The sequence below is a fragment of the Orbicella franksi genome, chromosome 3 (genome assembly GCF_964199315.1).
Source record: "Orbicella franksi chromosome 3, jaOrbFran1.1, whole genome shotgun sequence".
In the NCBI taxonomy this organism is placed as follows: Eukaryota; Metazoa; Cnidaria; class Anthozoa; order Scleractinia; family Merulinidae; genus Orbicella; species Orbicella franksi.
The window spans coordinates 28,625,414-28,647,737 of NC_138147.1; the positions used below are offsets into that span (position 1 = coordinate 28,625,414).

At 38.5% G+C, this 22,324-nt stretch overlaps 2 protein-coding genes and 1 long non-coding RNA gene across 4 annotated transcripts in view; 2 read left to right on the forward strand and 1 right to left on the reverse strand.

Annotated features, from left to right (window-relative positions):
• Window positions 1-1,472: 1,472 nt before the first annotated feature.
• On the forward strand, window positions 1,473-3,389 carry LOC145482944 (uncharacterized). The gene is made up of 3 exons (XR_014048852.1): window positions 1,473-1,839; window positions 2,747-2,815; window positions 3,318-3,389. It is a non-coding gene; the product is annotated as an uncharacterized LOC145482944 (long non-coding RNA).
• Window positions 3,390-4,476: 1,087 nt separating this feature from the next.
• Window positions 4,477-22,324, reverse strand: part of LOC145481893 (uncharacterized) — a 287,663-nt gene continuing 269,815 nt past the window's right edge. Inside the window, exons 1-2 of one of the 2 annotated variants that reach the window (XM_081460457.1) lie at window positions 7,890-8,017; window positions 4,477-7,014 (exon numbers count right to left, since the gene is read on the reverse strand). In XM_081460457.1, the coding sequence (XP_081316583.1) occupies window positions 5,196-5,864 (669 nt within the window). In that variant the 5' untranslated portion in view covers window positions 5,865-7,014; window positions 7,890-8,017 and the 3' untranslated portion in view covers window positions 4,477-5,195. Of the gene's footprint in view, window positions 7,030-7,889; window positions 8,018-22,324 lie in introns of those variants that run through there. The other variant, XM_081460455.1, reaches the window with a different exon arrangement.
• Window positions 8,149-16,794, forward strand: LOC145481859 (dolichyl-diphosphooligosaccharide--protein glycosyltransferase 48 kDa subunit-like). The gene is made up of 12 exons (XM_081460417.1): window positions 8,149-8,406; window positions 9,119-9,229; window positions 11,158-11,244; window positions 11,381-11,484; window positions 12,694-12,788; window positions 13,433-13,526; window positions 13,647-13,750; window positions 14,229-14,273; window positions 14,536-14,683; window positions 16,014-16,137; window positions 16,330-16,436; window positions 16,564-16,794. Exons 1-12 carry the CDS (start codon window positions 8,244-8,246, stop codon window positions 16,717-16,719), a joined length of 1,338 nt encoding a protein of 445 aa, XP_081316543.1. The 5' UTR covers window positions 8,149-8,243; the 3' UTR covers window positions 16,720-16,794.

A 22,324-nucleotide genomic window follows, 5' to 3' on the forward strand; every position in this document is an offset into this window, starting at 1 on the left:
ACTCCGCTTTTAACGCCCTAATAACCTGCGTTTTCGTATTTTTTTTCTGTTTTAACGATAAAATGAAAGCTTGCTTTTTTGCCAATGTGTATTTTTTTAATAAAAAAGTTTTCATTTGACCTGGAGGTGGCACAAGGAAACAACTCGAAAACAGCGGGAAAACGCGGCTGCCAGAGGCTTCCCGCATTTTCTGGCCAATCAGAATAAAGGGAATAAAGGTCAAGGAAGTCGGCTGTGAGGAAAGCAGACATTTTTCTTCATTTAGCTTCATTATGGCGGCCTTGGTGAAATTTTCGTTGTGTTTTGGACCAGGAAAAGGTAAGTCTTTGAATTTCGTTCATTTTTTTTCAATGTTCAGAGAATAACGGAGTTGAAAAAGTAAATTAAACGCAGCAATGGCTACATAAAGAGCTGTGAATTGCGTATATTTATGGCAAGACAGATCCTCGGCAGCGAAAACAATTTGGTCGAAGATTAATTGCACTTGACTGAATCACAGTTGATCGGCAAAGCTCTTCGTTAAGAAAGACCAAACTTTATTTTCAATTCACATATACTTATTTACAAAAGTTGACAAACATAATTTTTTTTTTCTCACTCAGTCAAGTCTTGTGCATTAAATTGAAGTGTCTGTCATAGCATAGATTTTAGCATGATCAGTGCTTGAAATAAATGTAACTTAAGAATTAAGCTTAAACTTAACTCTATTTACGTATAAGTTGTTGTGAACAATGCCTCTGGTAATTTCTGAGCTTAAACAATTCCCTTGAAAGAAAGCTCATGTCAATATAAAGGAAATTTGCATTGAAGGAAAAACTCAGTCGCGGCCATGCATGACAGTCCATCACGACCTGACTTAATTTTCATATTCATTATGCCATTAAAAGAGTTGTTGACTCTGAAAATTTAATCTATGGATAAGTTTCTGCTTTTGTCTCTAGTTACCATTCTATTGAAAAAAAGCTCTGTTTGTTGCCACAGTTGAAATTATGATGATATTTGTTCATTAATGTTGATAAATGACTTCACTGGGTTGAATTTAACAAATTGCATGTGGTTTAGTGTGGTCTGTACTCTTATCGACAATGATATGCATCATCACAGTGGTCAAAATGTTGTGGAGTAAAAACATGTTTTGATATTTGTTGTATCAGGCTTGTGGATCAATCATTTGGAACTCCACTATCTCCTGCCCAACCACCCCCCGCCCCCCCCCCCCCCCGAACCTGCCAGGCATTTGACATTTTGAACTGTCTCCAGGGCTAAGAATGGTGTCATACCAGGTGATCAAATGCACCTACCCTGTGACATTTGCAAAACTGAGTAATAGAAATGTAGATTGAGTGTCAACCGAGGTGTCGATGGAGTGTTGATTGAAAAGCGATCGGGTGTTGATAGAGTGTCAATTTAGAGGATCGATCAAGGGTATCGATCAACACTAGACCACGGATGCCTTTAGTACATGTAATCCAGCTTATCTTTAGTAGGTGAAATTGTTACAATGTTTGATAAAAAATCAAACTTGCCATTAGTTGCAAATTAAAAAGCTGACCCCATAATAATATTATTATGTGACCTCTCTGGACAATACCAGTAGTTTTAGAGTTTCATGTCTTGGTCTTTTGAGCAGTAAACAATTAAATGCCAATAAATATGTGACCAGTGGAAATTTGCTGATGAAGGTTGTTTTTATCCTTCAGCTAGCCACTCTAGAAGAACTGAAGAAATTAATAATAAATTCTGGGAGAGGATACAATATACAACTCTGTAGTTCATAGTCAACTCAGATGCAGTTAAATCATGCAATGCTCCAAAGTGTGCAAACATCAGAACATTTTGGTAAGTAAAAGGCTGGAATATTCATTTGTTATTTCTATATTTTGCAGCATAGACCACCTTATAATTTCTTCAGCCACAACTTTTAACATCTTTTTCCAGCAAAGAAAGGATATAAATAGATTTTGAAAACCTGGCTATAGCTTATTAATATTATTTTAATTGATCATTTTTATTACAGTCTCACTCTGTGAAAAAAAAGTTGTTTCTTTTTGGTTCATTTAAGGGCAAGTGAGGAAATGTTGTCTTTCTTAAGGGACAAATACATCAACTGGCTCACCTGGATGAAAATTAAGTAATTAAAATGTTATTGAAAACATGCAAGGGGTGGGAATCTTTTTGGTAAATGAATCAAAGTTGCAGAATGTTGCAAACCAGTCTCAGGAAATGTTGGTTTTTGACTGGTAAAAGCTGAGTTTTGAATCTAAATTTTGAGTGGTTGTCTGCAATATCGACTGTTCTGGTTTGGCCATCAGGTTTCCAAACCAAATTTTTCCAAGCAAAATTAATAATATGGTTAATTCATAACTATCGATGGGATCAGTAGAGAATTTAAGGCGTAGAGGATTTGATAATAACTTAGTAAAAGTAAATTGACAAAGACATTTATTTGCTTTTAATCAATTGAAAATTTTGTTGGCAAATTTGACTGGATAATGATGATAAATGAGATGCGGCTGCACTGGGAATCATAGTGGTTGTATTCATCATCTTGGACTGGATTTTTGTTTCAATGAATGAGCCATGCGATTCCATGCAGGCATGTCTCATGTTAAATTATTTAATTTCAGGAATTTTTTTCAGTGGAAAAAAGTGTACAAGTAGTTGCTAACTGTTTACTAATCAAATGTGCAATTATTTTGATATGTTTATATGCTCCTTTTCACATATGATCTACAATGAAAATAAGGAAAAAGATTACACTACTGAACATGAAGAGATCTGTGGAAATTACACAGGAACAGCAATATTCCCAAAGGTGTGTGTATTCATTTCTTGTCACAGTTTATGTCAGATTTGTTGATTTTTAGATTGCTATTCTGCAACCATAAAAGATCTTTGTTGTAAGAGGTCTGTAAGATGTCTTTAAGAGACAGGCAGACAGATGGACTGGTAAACTGGCTCTAGGCTTTTTGTTTATTTGTGCCAAGCTGTACACTTTTAAAATGACCCCAAGTCTTTGTTCTATTATGAAATTCTAGCTGGGGATAACCCTTGTTCAGCTGGTGAAATTAGCTTGTTAAACTGGCTCTTAATGACATACCTGTGTGACCAAATCTCTGAGTAGAGTGGAGAGAAATACAAAAAAAGGCTACTATTGACAGAAGCACAAACTATTCGGAGGAGGAGTAATGATCTGATTGGTCACGTTTTATTAATGTGATATTAGCAAAAACTATAGGCAAACTTTAAGGAATAGAATGCCAAGATTCACCCTTAATATTCATTTCCAACGTTTTTGTCTGTTTGCTTCTGTTTAGACAAATGCGGACAAGCAGTGGTCGACAGGATGGACTTATCCAGTGAAGATGCATTGATTAATTTTGTCAACGCCTTAGACTTTGTCAAAATGTGTCTTCCCTAGAAATCATGGGGATTTAGTTGGCATTGACCCCCAACAAGGCAGTTTAACCACTTTGATGAGAAAGAAGTGGAAAACACTGTATTCCATTCCACTTATAATGCAAGAATGAGCAAGTGCAAGAAGCAGAAAAGGAGAACTGTCAAAACATAAGGAGTTCCATGCAACGGACTGTACGTGCCATCTGGAGAGGACGCTTATACACTAGTTGACTTTTGTGCGAAGTTTGCTATATCTTTCCCGAAATTTTGCGGTTGTCTTCCCTATTGTCTAGTCTGGTCTAGTAAATTTAAGGAACTGAGAATTTAGCCATAGTACTTCAATGTTAGATAAATGCACTTTGTACCATGGAAGATTTGTTGACTGTTGTTTTCACGATAGACAGAACAATGTTTTCCTTATGATCAGTCTCATTACGTGTAGTTTGAAACCAAGCCTGTAACGTGGCTTTTTGAAACCTGAAGCCCAAAACATTTATGTAAGGTACTTGAAGGTATTTACTCTTGATAAAAACGGGGAAAAAATTGAAACTGAGATGAAATTGAACATATTTATTTTCTTAAAATTAGGCGCAATGACCTTTCCAGGCCGCTTTCCCGTTAACATTTGTCAATAGTTTGGTACAAAACAACCTTATTAAAGCTGATATATTCTTCAAAACTTGTCAGACATAAATCAAGAGTACGGATCTAATTGCATCTTTCGTATGCGGAGCTACAAAGCTAGTGTAGCAAGCAGAAAAAAGCGTATACGATGTGGATCGCGCGAAACGTGATCAACGGTCGCGCAGCGCGAAAGAGGAGCGCGAGCGCGGAACGCGCAGAGTACCTTTGACAAACCTTTGGCCTGCGTCACAGGCATCTTCGACCACGTCTTTAGCAAACCTTTGACTCGAATCGCAGACAAATTTGATTACACTTTTGGCCCGCCTTTGACAGTGCGCAAAGGCGTATCAAAGGATCACCTTTAACCCTAAAAACACAGGCGTTCAAAGGTGAGTAAAAACGACCTTTCACGCCTTTGATTTGGTGGTAAAGGTTTATTCACAGATTATCTTTGATTCGCGTCACAGATCGTCAAAAGCGTGCAAAGGCGACCTTTACAAAACCTTTAACAACACATTTGACGCGCGGTAAAGGCGATTTTTCGTGCCGTGCCACTGAGATAAACTTCAGTCCACATTTTGCATAACAAACGTTTAAAGGCCAAATATTTCAATAAAAGAACTTTAAGCAGGTCAATGTCGTGGTTTAACTGAAGACAGCGATGGGAATTAGGAGGTTTAAGACAGATCAAAAACAAACTTGAAGCCATGTTTTTTTTTCAGATGACTTCCGTAACTGATGAGTTGTGTTACTAGAGGAAAGTCATAACGCGGATGTCCACCAAGTCGAATAACCGTTTAGTTCTATAGCAGGGCTACAATCAGTTCTGGTGGTATTTATCGTCTTCGCCGAAAAGGAAACTTAGCTGGATCATTTGAGTGTAGAGATTCATGGCGTTATTTTCAAAATATGCGCTCACGAGGTTCCTTTTCTCAGAAAAACAGGAAGTCTGAACTAAACCATGGGCGCGCATTGAGGTATCTCCAGACAAGACAATAATCATTTCTCGAAAACAACATCTATATTCCTAGAAATAAAACTGAGATGATATTATTTAAAACGTAACTGCATAGTCAGCAACTAAGCAATAAAACGAGGATCACTCTGGCTCTAAGCATACCATTTCCACAAAGTCTCGAGCTTCGTATTGTAGCTATCGTCCGCGATAAAAGCTAGTGCGGATAAGCGAAACCTTGGGGATAACGGTGATATTGTTCTGCAGGTTGTTTCACGGCCATCTTGGAAACCTTGGCAGGCAGAACGAAGGCCTGGCAAGATGGCCTGTTGTAACCCGCGTGAGCCTTGAAAAATCCACCCAGTCCGTTGCCTTTCACGTTCCAGATGGAGACATTCATTGGAGCACCCGAGCCTTGATCGGTCCACAGAGCTGCAGTATCCAGCGCTCCTTCAGACAGCAAGTCACCGCGAATGCAGGCGTATTTGGCTGTAAACTGAGCCGCAGGCGGATTGTAGCCATTACAAGCCACATCACCCAGTGCTATGTAGCCGTAAGGAGCTTGAGGGCGCCAAAACGAACCATCCTGTTTGCCACCTGAACACTTGTCATTCCAAATCATCTCGTAACCTGTCGGTGGCATAATCAGATTGCCAAAACCATCTCTCGGAACCAAGGGCCACACGAGAATCACAGATGATGGAGGGATAACGTTTGTGTGCGCAGGAACAGCCACTTGGCCGACCATGTAAGCGCCTTCAGGGATTGACTTCACTTCAGCTTGAAACACACTGATGTTCATGCGTGCACCGGTGCCATGATCCATGTAAACTTTCTCCACTCGAGGTGCTGTTAACAAGTCTAAGAGTGGCTGATTTAATGCCATTGCTTTGCTTGTCTAGCTATGTGCGGTGAACCTGCTTCAGTCTGGGAAGAATATTTTGAACTTTCGAAGTGGAACAAACAAAGCGAGCACACGTCATGTCTGCGTGCGCGCATGGTACCTCTCACGACTTCAAGACCCAATCAGCGACTAACATGTGTATCATTGTTTTATCACGGGACTACGAGTTACCCGTAAGGCCAGGGTTTACCTAAATTCTAAAATATGCAAAATAACCGACTGAAAGAGATGGCTCCCAGCTTCGTTTCATATTAAGGCTGCGTTTCTTTGGCGTGATCCGGATCAGGATCAGTGATCCAAGATCTGTCTGGATCATGGTGCATCATAGGAACCGATGAATCCATGACCAGAATGGACTCTATGGAGGTATATCTATGACAAAATTCAATACTCAGCAATTGATATCAAATCATCCAAATTTTACATGCATCAATCCAAAGGTGAATGGCAACTAGCCGATTCTACAAATAGTTATTACGCAAACAGATATCGCGCTAAAAGGGATCGCACTGAAAGGCATCACTCGAAAAGGCATCACGCTTACAGGCATCACGCGAAAAAGCATCACGTTAAAGGGCATCACGCTTAAACTCCTTAAAGAGATCATGCGAAAAGACGGCACACTGAAGGGCACCACGCTGAAGGGCATCACGCGAAAAGGCATCACACTTAAAGGTATCAGGCGAAAAGGCATCACGCAAAAAGGCATCACGCTCAAAGGCATCACACGAAAAGGCGTCTCCCAGAAAGGCACCGTTACAAAAATTATATGGAATCCGGGGCTAACTCTTCTTACTCTTGTCTTGTAGGGTAACAGCCTTCTCAAATAGTTTTTGACCGAGACATTACGTCTTTGCCTCCTTGCGAGGTCTTAATTCAGTACAGGAGGCATGCCTTGAGAGAGTTAATACAGCAAGTGAGCAATGGAATCGAAAACAAACGCATTTCTTTCCGATCGGTGAGATCGGCGAGTATTTTTCAAAATGGCGGACAAGTGCTGGGTGTTCTTCGTATGACATTGGCGATAGTACAAGAACCTCCTTAACATGAATTCACTACTGCAGCTACACCTCTCCCTTATTATGGTGCGAGAGGGAGATGACGTGTAGAGACACAAGCAGAAGCGTTATGCCTTTTTGCGTGATGCCTACGCAACTCCAATTGTCTCATTAATCCCATAATAATTGGCGGCAATGTCATCAAGAGTGTCAATACCTATAAGATCTTAGGAGTTATTATGGACAATGACTTGAAGTGGAACTCTCATGTTGATTACATTATTAAGAAGACTTGTAAGAAGTTATATTCCCTTAGAGTTCTGCGCAGAGCCAGGGTGTGCCAACCTGACATGTTGAGGATATACCTTTGCTCAGTTCGGCCAGTTTTGGAGTATGCAGTACCGGTCTGGCAGGATATTCCTGCCTATCTGTCCGAAGCCATAGAACGAGTGCAAAAAAGGGCGCTTAACATAATTTACCCCGAAGCAGAGTCATACTTTCATGCATTACTATTAGGTAAACTAGATAGATTAGATGATAGAAGAGTACACTTGTGCTACAAATATATGCTGAAAATGAAGTCCCCCACCCACCCTTTGCATCATCTGCTCCCCAGTCCACTCCTGGACGGGCCTAACTATCCCTTAAGGCAGAAAACACAAAAGTATTATCTTTTCCAGAACATTCAGGCCTGCAGGACAAAGAGAGTAGAGGACTTTTTTACATTTAAATATTTTATGTGACTCAATTGATAGTATCACTGTTATACTTATAAACATGCAGGCCTGGACGACAAAGAGAGTAGAGGACTTTTTTACAATTAAATATTTTATGTGACTCAATTAATAGTACCACTGTTATATTTGTAAATTATTGTACTTTAGGTAATTTAAGATTGTAAAATGTACTCGTTAATTCAGTTGTTTTACTGCAAGAGAGTTTTAATAAACTACTTTACTTTACTTTCGCGTGATACCTTTTAGTAAGTGTAATACCTTTCGCGTGATACTTTTTTGCGTAATGCCTTTCTGCGTGATGCCTTTCTACGTGATGCCTTTTAGCGCGATGCCTTTCAGCGTGATGCCTTTTAGCGTGATGCCTGTTTGCGTAATGACTATTGGTAGAATCGGCTAGTTGTCATTCAGCTTTTGGTTGATGCATGTACAATTTGGGTAATTTGATATCAGTTACTGGGTGCTGAATTTTGTCATAGATATAGCTCCATACTTACGCCAGCTATTTTGAAAAGGGGAGAAGACCCTGGAGATGAGGTTGGCGAGATGCGTTCTGGGGACTGGGAACTAGTAACCCTTCTCACATCAAAACGAGGCTACTCTCTGCACCTTCCCTTCTTTCTCCCATCATGGCAGTATCGAAGGACACGTGTCGTCTTTGGTTGTTCATCTCCACTTTCACTGTTTTTCTCGCTCTCTTTCAGCTGACTGAAGCAGGCGGAAAAACTCTCGTCCTTGTCGATAATGCCAACACGAAGGAAACGCATTCCATCTTTTTTAACTCTCTCAAAGGTAGGAATAAACTAACAAAGTAGCAGGTTTGGTCTAGAAACAATAGCTGTAAGTGTCCAGTCAGCGGGTTAAAATTTCAGTCAGCAAGCACGGAAAGGGGAAATTAGTTCCAAGAAACTCTTAAATGTATCATTTTTCAAACTTTTATTACCATTAATCTTGTTGTTGTATACACGATCCATGCATCTTACGTACTTTCTTTTTAGAAACTGAGAATTGGTAGTAAAATCTACTGCTACTACTCGCCCAGCCAAAGAAACAACGACCTTAAGTTATTAATATAATTTTTCTTTTGAAAAATCAAGAACAAAATAACGCAACCAAGTCCGATGGTGTGACCGTTGTTACAAGAAAACGATCAATAAGGTTATTGCTTTGGTTAAACAATGTTGTCGTGAAGTCCATTGAATTTTATTAATAGATTGTATTAATTTGGCTATATTTAAAACAGTTTATATAAACTGATCCTGGCTCAATATGTACATGTAGTACAAAAGCAGAGTTTCGTGAAATTTGATTGAGCTTTAACCCATGTTTTAAATCTATAATGTTAATAATAGAAGTCCCTCTTCCCCTTCCCCTCCCCCCCCCCCCCACCGCTAACACTAAATCAATGGACAGAGACCCTGTGACACTGAAGTGTCTTGCCTAAGAAGATAATATGAGGCCTGCTGATTGGCTCAAACTTAGCTTTATTGTTTTCTTGTGTCAGAAAGGGGATTTGATCTGGTGTTCCGCTCTGCTGACGATTCAAGCCTTTCTCTGGTGAAATATGGAGAGTTTCTTTATCAGCATCTCATCATCTTTTCACCATCTGTTGAAGGTTAGTGTTCATGACCTCTCTTTCATAAGGGAGAAACACAGACGAGCCTTTAAGTATGCCTAGTGATAGAACAATTATGAAACTATACATTTTTAAGCGATGATGTATTGTGTGATGTCATCGCTTTATGCTGGCATGTATGCATTCCTTTGGATAGTGATTTCACACAGTTTGTCGCGCTTATGTCCGTGTGCTTATGTCACGCACAATTTATCCCCTGTGGAAGCGAAATGCACTCTGGGAATTCCTTCACTTCTTTCCTTTCCTGTTTGTAGGTTCAGCAGAGTGCTTTTAATTGTAGCTTTTAAAAGAAGATTTAGGGGTGGATTTTGGTTTAAACAGTATCAGATAAATGTGCGTTCACGGACAAACTCGTAATAAGAACATATTCTCCATACATACAAGTTTAGATAGACAAGTAAGTCGCACAGGCGATAGGTGAAGGCTTTGCGGCTTTCCTTTGCTGTTTGTAGGATCAGCAGACTGCTTTTAATCAATATGACAAGTATACAGTTAAAACAATAAATTAATTTCCGGTGAGGTGATTAGTGTTGCCAAATATTTGTAAAGATAATAAGGTGTCGATTTGAGAGAGAGTAACATTCCTTTGCGGGTTTCCTTTCTTTTGCTGTTTGTAGGATCAGCGGATTGCTTTTAATTTCAGCTTTTAAACAAAGATTTGAGGGTTGATTTTGGTTTATACAGTGTCAGATAAATTTGCGCTCACTGGCAAACTCATAATAAGAACATATCGTCCATACATACATATTTAGATAGACAAGCAAGTCGCACACGTGATAGCTAAAGGGTCTACATAAAATTTACGGATTGGTAGCACAGTTGTACTTTTGCCAGTCGTGAAGTGAATTGAATGAGCATTGTATGAGCACTGAAATATACAGTTTACAGTAGTGATAATGTAGTCAGGGTACGATTCAAGATTTGCAGTTTTCAGTTGTTTACGAAGTTTTGGAAATGTGCTGTTTTACAACAAAAGAGTGGTTGTGATTAAACAATCGATAATCGTTTTGTCAGGGTAAAGACAATACGAATGTTCATTGATGACAAGTATACAGTTAACAACAAATTAATTTTCTGTGAGGTAATTAGCGTTGCCAAATATCTTTAAAGATAATAAGGTGTCGATTTCAGAGAGAGAAAGTTGTAGTTTGCGGCTTTCCTTTGCTGTTTGTGGGATCAGCGAAGTGCTTTTAATATCAGCTTGTAAACGAAGATTTGGGGTGGATTTTGGTTTATACGGTGTTGGATAAATTTGCGCTCAGGGGCAAACTCATAATAACATATCTTCGATACATACAATTTTAGATAGACAAGCAGGTCGCACATGCGATATGACAAGTCAAGAGAAAATGATTTTCTCTTGGACAAGTATATGGTTAAAACAACAAATTAATTTCTGGTGAGGTAATTAGCTTTGCTAAATATCTTTAAAGATAATAAGGTGTTGATTTCAGAGAGAGGAACTTTTCAGCAAAGTGCTTTTTATTTGGGTTGGTACATTTCGTTGACCCCCAGCACAGGGACTAACAAGATGGACCTGGTACATGAACTACTTGAATGAACCACCAATGGACTACCCTAAATGTAAACCCCTTAAATGTCTAACCCAAAAGTTTAAGAATCAGTTTGTCTGCTCATGTTCCAATCTTCTAGGAACAATTTTTAAACGTCATCGCTTCTGCATGCATTGCGTGCCGTTTATTTGTGTAGAAGTAACCAAAAAGTAGTTTTAATTTGCACTATTACAATACTTTTTTGGCTTTTCTATTACCGGTAGTGGTCAATAAGATTCCATGTATCAGATGATTGATTTACAGAGATATTAAAATAAAATTTTTTTTTTTTTTTTTTCATTAAGTGTACAACTACCCCTATGTAGTAACAAAATGTTCCTCTTCTGTTTTTAGAATTTGGTGGCTCGTTGAATGTCAGAGCTATTACGGACTTCATTGATGGAGGTGGCAATGTTCTAGTTGCTACAAGCTCTACCATTGGTCAGTTTATGGTCATTATTGTTAGTGAATAAAATATTTTCCTTCAAGATATTAATAAGTTCTTTTGTTTTTTGTTTTTTTTTTTTGAGAAATAATTTTAAACCGTAACTTAACAGTGACTTGTGGCCTTGTTTAGGTGATCCTATTCGTGAACTGGGAAGTGAATGTGGGGTGGAATTTGACGAGGAGAAGACATCAGTCATTGATCACATCAACCATGATGTTTCTGACTTAGATCAGGTACATCAACTGGCTTATTTCCATTATATTCATGATTGTATTTAGTGAAAAAGCAGCATTTTGTTTGTCAAAGCTGCAACACTGATTTGTCTGCGTTGTTTATAGAAACAAACTGCCTTTAGGTTGTCATATGCCTTTGAAACATACCATAATTTTGGACTAAGATTTGTCTTATTAGATACATGTAGGCATGGAAAAGGTGCTTGTACATGTAAGACTGGTGGAGCCACATGCTACAAGCTCTGCACAGTGGGTAACCATGACAGTGCTGTGAGCAGCAACCACCAGGCATCATCATCACTAATTGTTTTAGTGGAGAGACTAAATACTAGCATTATACTTACCTTAAGGTCATTCCTCACATTTGCATCGCGCATCCTTACTGCGCATAATTTATGGCCTCATTAGCACGCGCTCGTGCACGCGCATAGTGAAAACATGATGGATTTGCCTTGATGTTGAGCTCTGTCAGTTGAAAAGTGGCTCTAGCTCACAAACGAGCATGGGCACCCCAATTTTTTTTCCAGTCATTGTAGTCAACTTATCATAAGCTTTGCGTGAGAAAAGACTGATCCAATTTCTATTGCTGAAAATTGAATAAATAAGAAAAATAGCAGATACACTGTGGCCTTTTCTATTTTGCAGTCGGTAACCACGTCAAGAAATTTGGTTCAAATTTTTAATCAAGGATTTAGCTTTCTGTCTGAATCAAGCTTAAAATGTTTATTTGTGTCCGACACAATGTATTGACTGTAGTTTAATGCGTGTTCTTATGAGTCCAGGTTCACAAAGATGTTACAATTACTGGAAATGCACTTTAATAATAAGCATTAAATAATGCTAAAATGGGGCATTGTCAATGCCTCACTGCTCCTTAATGAGCATGGGCACCCCCCTTTTTTATTTCAAAATTGAAGTTATCACATGACAAATATTCAGTGGACAAAGTTTGAACAAATATCTATTGTCACTTTTATTTCAGAAGAATTACCTTAAGGGAGGGAGGGTCATTGTATGTTTCTGAACCAAGTTTATAAATTAGAGCTTTGAGAATAGAATTGAGTGGTTGCTTGAAGCAGTAATTTTATTTGATGCCAATAATTTATGGGGATTCAGTTGTTGGTTATAGATAAGGTGGAGGGGCTTGTCCAGTGTACACGTATGGAGGTTTAACCTGATGTAACAGTGTTGATTTTTGTTGCTACCTAGCACACACTGATAGTAGCTGACCCTTCAAACATCATCAAGGCAAACACCATTACTGGACATTCAGAGTTAAAGCCTCTGCTGTTTCAGGGAGTTGGGTGAGTAGTACAAGTGTGTATGTGCATGTTAAAAATTAATAGTTGTAGCATGCCTTCTATCTATGGATGCATTTAGTAGGTATGTTAAAATTGGGTGGTGCCCCCCCCCCCCCCCCTGTGTCTTGTGATATCTCTGCTTGAGCAACATGAGATTCTATCTTTATCACTGCTGAGATACCCCATTTATAATGTTGCATTTCACTTGTTTCCTGGTTTCAGATCTCTGTATATAAGCAGCAATCAACCTGATCACTTCTCAGATTTGTAATATTATTATGGAAAATTTGGGGTTGATTGGAATCTTTGATTTTCCTTGAATGGCTGGGAAAAGCATTGGGGGCACGAGAGGCTGTTTACTCAACAAGCTTCTTTCCTAGGGGTATGTCTGGGCTAGTGAACTTTCTGCTGGACAAGTTCTTATGAAAATCTAATCTTCATTGTCCTCCATCTAATAAGAGGGCATTTTTTGGAGATGATCAAGTTATAATTTAAGATAATCAAGCAATTCTCATCACCTGTCCTCTTGCATTGTTGTAAACGGTATAGACCTATTTCATGAATTGATCAGTTCTACAGATTACCTGCAGAGTTAAGTCTGTGAGGTGGAAATCTGTAACTTATTCTCTGTTGCATTCCCTTAACAGAATGACTGCTGACACTGACAATCCTTTGGTAATGGAGGTGTTGACTGCATCCTCTACTGCTTACTCTTACTATCCTGATGTCAAGATCTCTGAGGTATGTTAAGTGTTAATTGACTGAGTTGTCCCTTAGGTACTTGTAGAGGTTTGGATGTAAACTAGCCAGGCCACTGTCTCACCTGATGTTGCTAATTATCATTACCAACATTCATTGCAGTACCCACATGCCGTTGGCAAGAGCACTCTGTTGATTGCTGGTCTTCAAGCCAGAAACAATGCCAGGGTTGTGTTCTCAGGCTCTTTGGATTTCTTCAGTGACGAGTAAGTTGCTACATTTGTTTTGGAAACAAGCACTACTTAATATGTACAAGTGTGCAATTTCAAAATTACTTTGAAATGGAAGTCTCTTCTAGACCACATGCATATTTTTTTGTGTGTAACTACATGTATGTGCTTGATGCTGTTTAAAGTTATGAGTTGCAACTTTTATAGTCAACCTGGCCATTCACTATCATGTGAGCAATTTGCTCTCAGAACATTTGTGGTTATAGTCCAGTAAATTCAGTGCAGTATTGATTGATATTGTAGTTTGATAAACTTTGCTAGTTAGGGGGAAAAAAAAGGCCTTTTGTTCTTGTTTGTTTGTTCTCTGTTGATTGCCCTTGACTGTGCCATCTTGCACATGTTTTACTTTCCAGAGAGCGATTGGATATTTCCTAAGCATCTTCATTGTGGCAGTTTAATTTTATTTTGACTGCTTATTCACTTCCTACTGTTAACATGTAATTTCACCATGCAGGTACTTCAACAGACCTGTGCAGAGTGCAAGAGCTGGCTCCAAACAGTATGTTTCTATTAACAGTATTTATAATTGTAGAAATTAAAATTTGAAGTTTTTTAACTTCTGTTTATTTAAACTATGTGATGTCATGACCAGTTGAATAGATTTTGATGGGGTTCGGAAGTTGATAAATTATGTATTTCTTATTGTTTCAACATTTCAAATGAAAAAACAAAGTGAAGTACAATATGGTGCACTTATTTAGTGCTTAAGAGAGCCTCGTTCTTTGAAAAATAGTACTAACTAGTGCATCACTTGATGTTAGGTACTCTAAAACTGGAAACCAAGACCTGGCCATTGCCCTGAGTGAGTGGGTTTTTAAGGAGAATGGTGTCCTTCGTGTTGGAGAGGTTGAACATCACCGTGCTGGAGAAGCCTCACCTCCTGTTGCTTACACCATAGAAGAAGATGTGGTAAATAATATGCATTATTATGCAGTATGCACGTGAACACGTATCATATGAGCTCAAAATTCAGTTCTTGTTTGATTTATCACAACCCCTTGTCTCAACCCCAACCTTGATTCTGTTGGCTCATTGGAAGATTAACATGTCTGCCCTGACTGTACTTTTCCTGCTAGTTTCACCGTGCTGATCAGGGATCAAACAATCATTTAGTTTAAACTTATGACCATAGCAATGCTAGATCAGTCCAGGTATTTGGAAGGGGGATGTGGTAGGGAAAGAGAGGTTAACATTCTTACTTGTGTACACGTACCTTTGAACATGTTACCCTGCGAGCAGCTAATTTCTCCTCTGCCCAGCACCGTGCTATGTTCTCATTCAGTGTAGGAGTCAAGGAACTGTTCACAGGGTGTTGTTCTCTTCAAGTTTTCAATTCATTTTCTCAGGAAAATGGAAGTTTCTCATCTTTACAATTCCAGTTGTTGTGTTGAGACCTACATGTATATTTATTTCTGCCTAGGATAGGACAGCAATTTACAAGCGCACATGTAGCTGCTTGATCTAAGCTTACGCAGAAAAGTAGATATTTTAGGCCACTTGTTAGGAGCTTACCATTCCAAGCGGAGCTTCTCCATCTAAAGCATTGTCGTAGAATTTCTTCCTGGAGCTAGGCAGAAAGTGCTCTAAAACCCTTTAACAGTGATCAAAAAATCCTCTCTGTTCATAAAATAATGCATACTTTGAAGGCTACCAGATCACCTTGTTGTTACTATATGCCATGGATACACTTTTTTCTTAGGAATATCTAGCTGTCAAATGTAAAAGGATTATTTAATCCTTGAGATTCTGGAAACACCAATGAAACACATGTACCAGGTGATCTTTCGTGCAAAAACATGATATCTTCTTAGTGAGAAAGTAACAATTGCTATCATTGCATAATAAATCACGCCTTTTGCAACCACAGTGAAATTTTTCGGTATTTTATTGGTGTTGATATAATAATAGAACGTTACATGGCCGCTTTGAGATACGAAATTTCTCTTCTTGTGTTGTAAATACTTGAAGATGAATTTCGTATCTGTGCACAGCCACGTAATATACTCTATTTATTTTTTCTCAAGCATCTGATTGGGCCGGAATCCTAAATCCTGGAATTTGATTGGCTAATCATGGGTTCGTGACCGTTCCAGCTTTTGACAATGTAGCCTACTACGGGCTGGATTTTTGACCTCGGGCTTGAAAATGCTGCAATTTAAAGACCACGGTCACAGTTTTTCACTATACAGACCTCCCGGCCGGCAAATAACATAATTATATTTCTTTTCTTTCAATCCAGGTTTACAGCATCAGAATTGAAGAGCTGGTGAATGGAAAGTGGGAATCCTTCCAGGGAACCGATGTCCAGTTGGAGTTTTTCAGGATCGACCCATTTGTTAGGATCACCCTCAACAAGTCCAATGGTTCGAGTCAATTTTACCTTGTTTTTGAAATTGAGCAAATTATTGTTGTTGTCTTTGAATAGTATGAGAAAATCTATCGACTAGGCTTGAGAAGACAACATAAACTGATCTTGAGTCCAATTTTAGCTCTGAAGGTCAATTACAAAGTGTCATTGTGAACCTGAGGTGTGATGTTCTGTTTTCTGTTTGCAGACGGCCTTTTTGTTGCAAGGTTCAAGCTCCCTGATGTGTATGGGGTATTCCAGTTTAAGGTTGAATATAACCGCATTGGATACACTTACCTTCACAGCAAGACGCAGGTAACTGTCATTTTAGTGTGTGTTCTAAGTTGGGAGAAACAGTATTCCCAGTCACTTCACATTATGGTGCAACATAAGAGCCATTAATGCTAAATTTCTTATCTGTTGTTGTTGTCTTCATCCTCAGGTGTCCGTACGTCCCAGAGAACACACACAATATGAACGGTTCATTCTGTCTGCCTACCCATACTACGCTAGTGCCTTTTCTATGATGATAGGGTTGTTTATCTTCAGCCTGGTGTTTTTGCACCATCGAGATGAAGGGAAAAGCAAGGCTGAATGACCTTGTACTCAAAGGCACTTCATAGCCTTGAGCTAGTAGTTTGTAGAATTTTTTATTCAATAAAATTCATAACTTGTTAACTTGCCCTGTGTATGTCAATATTCAAAATTTACAACTCACTGGTGATATGTAGGCTTCCTAAGAGTTCCTTCTACTATTAGTAGAGCTGGGCTGCCAAGAAGAGCACCATAAGCATAGGAAATACACCACATGCATGTACCCTATGCACACCCTACAACAACGTGCAACATGGCGGCCAAACTCCATGGCATGCAGCCTTGATTTACAGCACACATCTTTGATATGGCAGGAACTTCATGGTAGGAAAGATAGTCACCTTCCCCTTTGCCCCATAAATGCTAATCACAAGCAAACGGCAGTAAATAAATGCTAACTGCAAGCAAACACAGTATATAAATGCTAACTGCAAGCAAACACAGTATATAAGAGCAAACTGCAGGGCAACTATATGGGTGGCCTACCATGAATTATATGCCCTTTGATATTGGACATCCATGTTATGGTCAATTGACACCTGTCAAATCAAGGTATCTGCTGACCAGTATCATGTGACCATACTGTGGGCTCAGGTTTAGACCTCATTGAGGCCACATGTTTTTTGGAAGTTTACCGTTGCCCAGATACTGGTTTTCAGTTGGATCACAGCCTCAAGCACGGTTGTAATTCTTGGGGAGGAGGGGGTACATACAAAGGCTTAATTTCAGGGCAAATTAACCCCTGGTTTGTTCATATTCACAAAACATGAAAAAGAGTAGACTATTTTGTTACTTCTAAAAAAGTCAAAAAATTAGGCATGCTTTAGTTGATAGTCTCCTTTTTGTCAAGTCTTCAACTGGAAAAAATAGTGAAACCACCTGCCAAAAATTAACATAACAAACAGAAAAAGTGTTCAAAGGATTCTGGTAGTTGTAGTCAAATGACACCATGCAAATTGCCTATTACGAACTCCACTTTTAGGCTTGGCTACATGTGACATGTGTTAGGGCAATGCCTCACGCAATATCCACTCTCCCCTCCCACACCACCAACACAAAATATCCAACCCTCCCCCTTAGGCAGCAGCACTTCATGCATTCCTCCAAACACTGGCTTTCGAAACCCTCCCTGTCAACCTTCCTCGGGGTGCATACATTACACACTACACAATCAGACAATTAAAATAACTGCAGACAAAATGTTCTTTTCTCTCAATTCCTACAAAGTATTTACAGCATTGCAAATTGAAAATGAACCTACAGGGCCTAATATAAACCTTTAATGCCAGTTACATTTTAATTTAATATGCCTTTGTCAAGGAAACACACGACCCCTGTGAAGTGTCAATTAAATTTGATCAAAAAATACAGCGAGATATTTCACTAGTACATTGTCAGAATTACCTTCTAGTCGCAGAGGACTAATGCAAAATATTCATACAACCCATTCATAATATTTCAGGGTTTCTCGTTATGGATGGCATCCACAATAGTCTGTTCCATTGGTTAAGCTTGTGCAGAAATTATCATGCAATCTTAAAAGGATTGCATGAAAACAAATGTACCAGGTTAGCTTCACCAAAAGCTTTGCTTTCAAATGGAACTTTACATTACACCATAGCTATTAAACCCCACCTCTGCGAGGCTTTTACAGTGCATAATATTTCAACAATGTCTTTTTTCAGTAATCCCAATGCGTTGTCAGTCCTAAGCTGATTGTCAAAGATTTTTTCCAATGTTAGTTCTACAAATTCCCTTTACTGGATGACAATTTTTTCATCTATCATCAACTGACTTCTTGACAATTAAACGTGTGGACAAAAGAGCAGACCTCTTTGTTGCCAGTTTAAGTAAAATTCAGGATTGCTACAGCCATGTGATAGTTGGCAATTCTAAATGACCCAATTAAGGAAATTTCTCAATGGAGAACAGAACTCCATATCAATGGATAGATGTTCTCTCCTTGTTTTCCTTTACGAGTTTGTAGTTGTATAGATCAGATTGTGTCATTTCTCCTAACATCACTCTCTCAAGTGGACATGTGAGGAGAAAGAAAATCATTGGCTTGGCGAGAGTAATTGCCTGGAAGTGTGAAGTATTGTTAAAAGAAATTTAAGATGGATTCTGCTCAAAGTTTGAGCAATAAGTGAAAAAATTATTTACTAACAATCTACTCACAGCACGGTAACTTCCTGAACACTATTTAAAACATCTCACTCAAACTAATTTCTTGTGATTAAAATCTCAAGCATTCTCAAGAAAGTTAATGTGAAACCTTGTAAGAATGCTTGATGCGTGCAAAATTGTGTTTTCAACTAACGCGAAATGTCCACTTTAATGGAAATATGGATAACTTCAAGTCATATTTTCTCTTGCGGGGTAAGCTTGAGAGTTTAAGTCTAGATAAGTTCTTTTTACATATATTCAAAACATTACCATGCTATGAGGTTTTTTAGGTAACTTTATGTTTGCCATTATTGCTCAAAATGCTCTGCAGAAATCATCTTAACATCACCTTCCATCTATGAGGATTATGCTGTCTAAGTTTGGGGCTGAAAGCATTAAAAATAACTTTTTAAAATTATAGAACTAATTTTGCATTACAGTGTACATAACTTAATAAATCATATAATGATAAACGCATTATTCCAAAATGGCCACCATTTAAGTATTCTTTTGTTTACTTGCAAATTAGCCCTTTTTGCCTCGCTCTTAAATTCAAAATTCAAAAGAATATTTTCTCTTAAACAAGGCAACAAGGGCTCATTTTCAAGTAAACAAAAGAATACTAAAATGGCGGCCATTTTGAAATAAGGTGTATTATGAAACTGCTGTGTTTGAGTGACCTCAGCTACCAGTATGTCAAAACATAAAACATTTTACGACACATTTGAAGATGTACATGTAGTACAACATTAAAAGCAACACAGAAATAAAAGAAAATTTCTCACATAAATATTTGAAAAAAGTCACCTAACAAAGAAAATTTGAGATAGATTGTGAATGAGTAACTCTAAAAATTCAGAGTTCGTATGTTATGTTTAACATCCTAATACCCAGAAGAACAAATACCATAACAAAAACAGATACTTAGCAGCAGTCTCCCTGTGTTTGTGTAAGGTCTGAGAAAACCAATGTGTTGGTCAAGAAAAAAATCCATACCCACACCAAGGAAGGTCACTAAAAATTCTGAGGGGGAGGGGGTCTCAAAAGCCAAATGCTTAAAAGGGAAAGTATGAAGCTTAACTGGAAATCCAGTGGGGAGTGGGGTACAAAGAACATAACAATCCTTGGTCTGGGACAGGTACGGGATTTTAGAGAAGGGGTTTGAAAGAAGGACCACCAAAGGCAGGGTCCCGTAGGGGGGTTCAGGGGCATCCTCCCCCTGAAAATTTTTAAAATTGAGGTACTCCAAAATGGGATTTCTGGCATTCTGAGGCCAAGTCAGCGCGTTATATTAACGTCTCACTTTTTGAAATTAGGGGGTTCGACTGAACCCCTCTGAATCTGCCCCAGCTTGGTGGAGGCATGGATATCATTTTTCTAGAATCACACAATAAGACAGGATAGTACGGATATCTGGGGAACTTTTATGTTTACATGAAAGGTGAACTGTTGGTTAAAATTACCTGGAAAAGGAGGGGAACGGGTGGTGGAGGTCAGGGAATGGGATACTCCAACGCATATTAAGTCATTCAATTCTGTACTGAAATCTTCAGTTGGCTGTTTCAACTGCAACTAAGGTCTGATGTGGTCACCGGTTTGACTTTGCAAGAGACAAATACTTTGTCAGTTATTGAGATTTAAAAAATCGATGTCTGGCCTCTTTTCATTATAGTAATTTATTTAGAAGTGTGAAAGGGGAACCAAATTTAAAACAGATTTTACGGTTGGCACACACCAAGGGGCAAGTCCCAGTGACTTATCCCTGCATCAAGTTTTGGGAGCAAGGCCCTTTGTGTGCAACAGCCATTTGTGTCAAAAAAACAAGTCGCAGGGACCTAATTTTGTTCTGTGACTTGTCCGACAAATTAAAATTGGTTTGAATTCAAATTCAAATTTAAAAATACAAACTTGTTTGACAGCTAGGGGCCCATTTCTCAAAAGCCCTGGAAACTTTTTAGGCCCGCAAAGCCATTTTGAGTCAATCTGTATCTAAAAACAGAGAGGTGTATATGAATGACACTCCGTGTATGAACAGAAACTCTGTGTATGAAGAGAACCTCTATTAAGAATGTGTGACAAAAACAGCTCTGTAATCATAAGGTTTGAGATTTTGCTACGAGACCTTAGAGAAATGGGCTCCAGGCCCGTGCAACTTGTCCCTCGATTCCCTTTGTATAAACTGTTTGTGGAACTACTCCCTGCAACCAAGCCCTTCACCTAAACTTGTCGCAGGAACTAGTTCCAGGGAATTGTTCCCTTGTGTGTCAATCTTTATATCTAATATGGAGTTTACTTGAAGCCCCGAGCAGTGAACATCCGAGCCCATCTTTCCCCACTTTTGGGATTGTGCAACACGTTATACAAATACATTTACATGTGACATAATTTAACTTCATGTATATTTAAAATATTATCTACCTCACTAGATTCTGAGGAAACCCTGAACTGTATTTTACGCAAAGGTATGAAGACGTGGATAAAAATATTAAAACGTGCATGTATGTACAAAAGGATATAAACATCGATACACATCTCTACCCCAACAGTGACTAATTCTTGATATTACACTTCACAGTTAAGTCCTAATTACCACATATGCTCCAATATATTATTAATAATATTTCTGTTTTGTTTCATTGTACTGCCTCAGAAGAAAGAGGCGAAGTAACTGAACTAATATGTAATTATTTCCATTGCTGTGCGATTACCATACTGCATACCAAAAAGGGGCTAGGTCATGGAATTTTGCAATAATTATTTTAGGCAATTTCAGATCTGATGAAATGATCATAGAATTAACTGAAATAGCCCAATTATTATGACAAGTTCAACCTGCATGACATGGATGGGTAAAATTGGACAGAATTAAAACAGATTGCATCAAGGCAAACTTGAAAACTCTTGGGACAAGGATTTTCAAGTTTATCACAAATTTGTATGAAAGCACTATTTATAATGTTCAGATATCATACTTTTTGGTTATGTGGCTGTGATTTTACCCATAAAAGACAGTTGCTCGAGCTGCCTGTTTGAAGTTTAGAGCTCATAACTAACCACAATAATATACACAGAATTAGCTACAATACCACAACCTAGCCCCTTTAACTATGCATTCCAATGTTGGCCATTTCAATCAATCAGTGTTGGGTGCTGTACGACTTTCTAAAGCCAGAGTGCTTTGCTTTATTCCTGCAATGTGATTGGCCAATATTTTTGAAGTGGCCCAGTGAGCATTTCATCATCTTACAAAGACTGAAAGAAGTTGAACATATGAAAAGTAGTTTTTCCTTGTTAACTTTTAATGTAAATTTAGGATCCTGTACAGAGAACACTGTCCAAGTCAGTACTGGTCTGAAAGAATAGGTGGTTCCAGAGAAAGTATCCCTGATCTTTGTAATCGAGTAGGCAGTTCTTAGTTCTTAATGACCAGTCAGAAATCACAA